General features: G+C 33.6%; 1 protein-coding gene across 1 annotated transcript; it reads left to right on the forward strand.

The window, feature by feature from the left end:
• Positions 1 to 210: 210 nt before the first annotated feature.
• Positions 211 to 4,699, forward strand: LOC145054985 (DNA gyrase subunit B, chloroplastic/mitochondrial-like). Its single transcript, XM_079003262.1, has 20 exons — positions 211 to 561; positions 649 to 805; positions 904 to 984; positions 1,062 to 1,175; positions 1,336 to 1,392; positions 1,464 to 1,565; positions 1,665 to 1,815; positions 1,923 to 1,999; positions 2,088 to 2,198; positions 2,344 to 2,414; positions 2,552 to 2,693; positions 2,770 to 2,868; positions 2,981 to 3,109; positions 3,201 to 3,315; positions 3,403 to 3,584; positions 3,661 to 3,777; positions 3,873 to 3,926; positions 4,002 to 4,107; positions 4,198 to 4,328; positions 4,438 to 4,699. The coding sequence occupies exons 1-20, from the start codon at positions 422 to 424 to the stop codon at positions 4,504 to 4,506; spliced, it is 2,205 nt and encodes a 734-aa protein (XP_078859388.1). The 5' UTR covers positions 211 to 421; the 3' UTR covers positions 4,507 to 4,699.
• The last annotated feature ends 1,155 nt before the right edge of the window (positions 4,700 to 5,854 follow it).

Consider the following 5,854-nt stretch of genomic DNA (forward strand, 5'->3'; position numbering starts at 1 on the left):
GTTTTGCAGGGATTGAACTCCCGACCTCTGACCCCACGTGTATATTAAACCCGATACCTCTTCCCAGCTAGGCTCGAAGTCACTTTACGCGTCAAAATACCTCCATGCCCCATGGCCTTAGAAACAATTAAAAATTTGAATGTGTTGGGGACATGAAAAACGATTTTAACAAGGGATATAGTATCTGTATAACACAAAAAAATATGCTCGATTCCGATGGAACACTTTACCAAATGTTGTAGTAAGAGGGATTGGAACCATAGGGTTTAGAGAGCAAAGTTCAAAACAAAGAGGTAGGGTTTAGAGGCAAACAGCACACAATTGTAATTTCCCACCCATTTCCACTGCTGCTACCATCGTTATCTTCTCTTCTGCTCGCAACCCAACTGTGAAAACTACTTCATGTGCAGACTGTTGATGAATGGCTCTTCTTAAACCTCATCATTCAACCTATTATAATTCTCTTCGTTTAATCATGTCCACAAGGTTCTGGCTACCCACGCATAGCCTCTGTATCTCCTCTGTCCGCCTTTCTCAACCCTCTGTCCTCCTAAAACCCAGGTGGAACTTTGATTCTTTGCTACCAAACTAAATGGGTTTGCATTGTTAATCGTTAAATTCTATAAAGTTGTTGTAATTTGTTTTTAGGTCAAATTTGGGAGCGAGGACACTATCGACGAACAGAGTTTTGTTTCCAAGTCCTTTGCTAACCCCAAGAGCTTTTAAGTCATCGTCATTAAGTTCCGTTGCCGACGCCCTTAAAGAAAAAGATGGTTCAGAAAATTATGGGTCTGAAAATATTCAGGTGAAGACGTTTATACTTTGACCTAATACTTTATAAATTCAAAATTGACATGGGTTCTTGTTATAAACATCAACATTCTTTAATCTTCCCCATTTCAGATATTAGAAGGTTTAGATGCTGTGAGGAAAAGACCTGGAATGTACATTGGAAGCACGGGTTTCCGTGGTCTTCACCATCTGGTATCTTCCTTACTTGATTTCCTTCATTTTTCGCTACTGTAAATCTGGAATATGTTCTTTTACATCGATTTATTCAGGTTTACGAAATATTGGACAATTGTGTCGATGAAGCACAAGCAGGATTTGCCTCAAAGGTTGATATTGTTCTACTTGCAGATGGCTCAGTGCGCATCACTGATAATGGACGCGGGGTATATACTTCTAACTTTTCAAATTCCAACTACTCGATTCTAATTTATGAGCTTAAACTAAAATTCAAGTAAAACCCTTTTGAATTCAAGATTAATTATCCAATAATCTTCTTCTTAAAACTTGTTTCCTTCATCTTACTTGTTCACTTTCATGTTACAGATACCAATCGACATACATCCAGGCTCAAAAAAGTCAGGAGTGGAGACTGTGTTGACTGTATGTTCTCTTTTCTTCATAATTCTAATATTTACTTGACTGATTTGCTAATATTAAATCTAACGATTCAGGTTTTACATGCTGGTGGAAAATTTGGTGGGGCCAGTAGTGGTTATAAAGTCTCAGGTGGACTACATGGTGTAGGTTTATCAGTAGTTAACGCATTATCTGAGGTGCTTATTTATCATATCTTTCAATTCTCTTATACTAAAGTATTCCTAAAGATAAACAAATAAACAAAATCTGTTTCTATACTTATTGCTTACATACAGACATTAGAAGTTACAGTTTGGAGAGATAACAAGGAATGTCATCAAAGTTATATTCGTGGAAAGCCTCTTAAACCTTTAGCATATGAAGATCTTCCACCTGATGCAGATCAACATACAGGAACACGCATAAAATTTAGGCCTGACCCTGAAAGTACTTTCCTTTCTTATTCTTTTTTTTTTTGTTTTAATTTCAAATATTAAACTTCAAGAAAGTAGTTTATTTGAATTTGTAAATTGTATTTGTAAATTGTAATGCAGTATTCACATCTGGAATGGAGTTTGATTATGATACTATTGCTGCACGTGTCAGGGAGAGAGCTTTCCTAGTCCCTGGGGTAGAGTCATAATAAATACACCTTCATTTTGTGCTTTTTTTATTTGACTTAAATAATTGATTATTTTATATATTTCAAATATTCACAGCTAACTGTTACTCTCAAGAAAGAGGATAATGATCCTGAGAAGTGTCGATCTGATGAATATTGCTTTGCTGGAGGACTTGTAGAGTATGTGAAGTGGCTAAATGCTGATAAGGTGTTTGCCTTTTCCTATTATACTTTTCAATTTTTTCTTATCAAGATATTATGCTTTGGAAAATTAACCGAATTATAAGAGTGATTTAGCCCTACTTTATGACTATTATGCTTTCAATGTAAGTGACAATTGTTTTCTGATTTAGCAACCACTTCATGACATTTTGAGCTATAGAAAAGAAGCAGATGGGACCACTATTGATGTAGCTTTCCAATGGTAATTCACTAATTACTATTCTTTCTTTATTGTTTCACATACACATGAAGTAATTGGAATCTTACCCAAAATGAAAATCCTTGATAGAAAATGTGAAAATGATAAATGTTTATCTAAATTGGGTTGGGTTTGAATAGGTGTTCAGATGCGTATTCAGATACAATGCTTGGGTATGCTAACAGCATACGTACAGTTGATGGTGGGACCCACATAGATGGTATCAAAGCTTCATTAACAAGAACTCTTAATAACCTTGGAAAGAAGTCAAAGCTTATCAAGGTATTATTTTCATTGCCATTGTTCATCATTGGAATAAACCATTCCATTCATTCACTGATTCCATCCATGGCTTCAGGAAAAAGATATCAGTTTAAGTGGTGAGCATGTGAGAGAAGGGTTGACTTGTGTAATATCAGTCAAACTTCCAAATCCCGAGTTTGAAGGCCAAACAAAGGTAATCAATGTTCTTCAGTTATCAAAAAATCCTTCCACATACACAATACACCTGTCATTTCTTTACTAAAAAAGTAATAATTTTCTCCCACTTTTCATTTTCTTGAAAAAAGACAAGATTAGGAAATCCAGAAGTGAGAAAGATTGTTGATTCTTCACTTCAAGAATTCCTTACTGAATACTTGGAGCTGAATCCTGATGTACTTGACAAAATCCTCTCCAAATCCCTCAATGCTTTAAAGGTATGACAAATATTATGTAATTGTAATGTAGTCTAATCTAAATCCAACTATTTTTTAAACTTTTTTTACAAATTTGCCCTTGTGTCACTAGGCAGCTCTAGCAGCAAAGAGGGCAAGGGATTTGGAGAGACAGAAGAGTGTTTTGAAAGTCTCATCTCTTCCTGGAAAACTTGCAGATTGTTCATCCACAGATCCTGAAATAGCTGGTAATCTTTAATTCCTTTTGTTTTTTTTCTTTAAGTAAAATTAGAAATAAACAATATTATAATAAAGTTTTTTCAAAAAATCTGCAGAGATATTTCTAGTAGAAGGAGACTCAGCAGGTGGAAGTGCTAAACAAGGTCGTGATAAGAACTTTCAGGCTATTCTTCCATTAAAGGGTAAAATTTTGAATGTTGAAAGAAAAGATGAAGCTGCAATGTACAAGAATGAAGAGATTCAAACCCTAATTCGTGCCCTTGGACTTGGAGTCAAGGTTTATATTTTTATATTTTCATTTCCCTTTTGTTAACTTTTCATTTTTTTTTTCATCTCAACTTTCATGTTTTCAGGGTGAGGATTTCAAAAAAGATGGTCTAAGATACCATAAAATCATCATCTTAACTGATGCAGATGTTGATGGTGCTCATATTCGTACATTATTGTTAACATTTTTCTATAGATATCAGGTAATATCATCAGACATAATAATCTGTTTGTTTTATATTTGTATTTATTTTTGGAAGAAACAGAGCCTGAGTTTGTGTTTTTTCATGTTTTTTAGAGAGCTTTATTTGATGAAGGTTGCATATACGTTGGTGTTCCACCCCTATATAAGGTTTGTATTTTCTTTTTTAGTAATATAAAAATGTTCTTTTCATAAAAAATAATTTATTTTTGGTGATTATTTCAGGTAGAGAGGGGGAAGCAAGCATTTTACTGTTATGATGAATCAGAACTTAAAACCCTTCAGAGTTCCTTCCCTTCAAATGCATCATATACTATTCAAAGGTTCAAAGGTAAACAGATTTAGCAAACTTGTAAAAAGGGAAAGCTTTCTTTCATTAAGGGTAAAATGGTCATTTAGTGAAATATTGTATAAAATGCAGGGTTGGGTGAAATGATGCCATTACAATTATGGGAAACTACTATGGACCCAAAGACAAGGCTTTTGAAGAAAATGGTGGTTGAAGATATGGCAGAAGCAAATGTTACCTTTTCTAGCCTTATGGGTGCCAGGGTAAGATTCAAATTATAAATACAAATGTGTATTGGAAAAGACGTGAATGCCCTTGTTATCCTTATTTTGATGTTTGATGTGTTGTATGGTACAAAAAATATATATATAGGTTGATGCGAGGAAGGAGATGATAAAAAACACAGCAAAGAAGATGGATTTGAAGAATCTTGATATTTGAAGATTGAAGTTAAGTTATTATTTGAGAGAAATCAAATTCTTTCTTGTGTTATATTTGATGATTGTACAGAAAAAAAAAGGCGAATAGATGGAAAGATAATGAGAGGTGGTGATTTTTGTTCATTTTTGGACCTATGACTATGCTTGTATGTGTTAGATTCATGGCAAAAGTAAAAGACTTTTGAGTTCCTTAAGATCCATAGTAATAGATTGTTTTAGCTTCAAGTCCTTCGTCTTCAACATTTTAGAATTGAGACACTTTGTGTTTTCATTTTTTATTTTTATTTTGTTTCATGTTAGAATACGCAATTAACATATTATCAACATACAATAGAAATGTGATGCCTGATGAACTAAATTTCTTCTAGTAGCAATAAGGTTCATATCGCATCTCTTTGTGTAATATGTTTTGAATGTGTATACCCTTCGTGATTTTACTCCAACTCAAGTATTCAACATGTCTTTATGTCGATTTTTATTTTAGATAGCTTATCATTCATATTGATTTTAGCAATATATCATAAATCAATTTTTATTTTTGACAATTTATTATCATTATTTGAAAATGTGTATATTTTATTGTTACCTAACAAGATCAGTTAGAGTTAGAACGTTTTCTATTAGAAAGGGCATTTTTGTAATTTTGTTAATTATTCAGTTAGATTTGTTTCTTCTGTATATGTATGGTAGCTTGTAGTCTGTATTGATTCAGTTGAAGAAATACGAATAGAAAATCATGAATCTCTCTCTCAATTTTACTTTCTCTCATCTCTAACATGGTATCAGACTTATTGATCCGTTTTTCTTCACTCGTTTTTCAATCAATCGTTCGTTCTTGATTCTTCAATCAATTCTTATTTTCTTCAATTGTTACTCTGTTTCATCGATTAAATTTGGGGTTTTTTTTGCAACGATGTCTCAGGTAACGCATCAATTCAATCCAACATCATTGACATTTCAAGTCCTTTTTATCTTGGATCATCTGACAATCCAAGCACTGCTCTTGTTACTAACGTGTTTAATGGAACCGGTTTTTCTGCTTGGAAGCGTTCCATGACTATTGCTCTTTCTGCCAAGAACAAATTAACTTTTGTTGATGGAACAACACCAAAACATCCTGCTAGTTCATCATTATTTGCGAATTGGTCAAGAGTAAATTCCATGGTGATTAGCTGGATACTCAATTCACTTCATCGCAATATTACTGAAAGCTTAATTTTCCTTCCAACCGCTGCTGATATTTGGAAAGAACTCAATCATCGTTATGAACAAGCAGATGGAGCTCTCATCTATCAAATTCAACAACAATTGTATTCTCTATCACAAGGATCGGACGATTTTATCCACAT

The sequence above is a fragment of the Lactuca serriola genome, chromosome 5 (genome assembly GCF_051521515.1).
Source record: "Lactuca serriola cultivar US96UC23 chromosome 5, Lser_US96UC23_V15, whole genome shotgun sequence".
Lineage (NCBI taxonomy): Eukaryota > Viridiplantae > Streptophyta > Magnoliopsida > Asterales > Asteraceae > Lactuca > Lactuca serriola.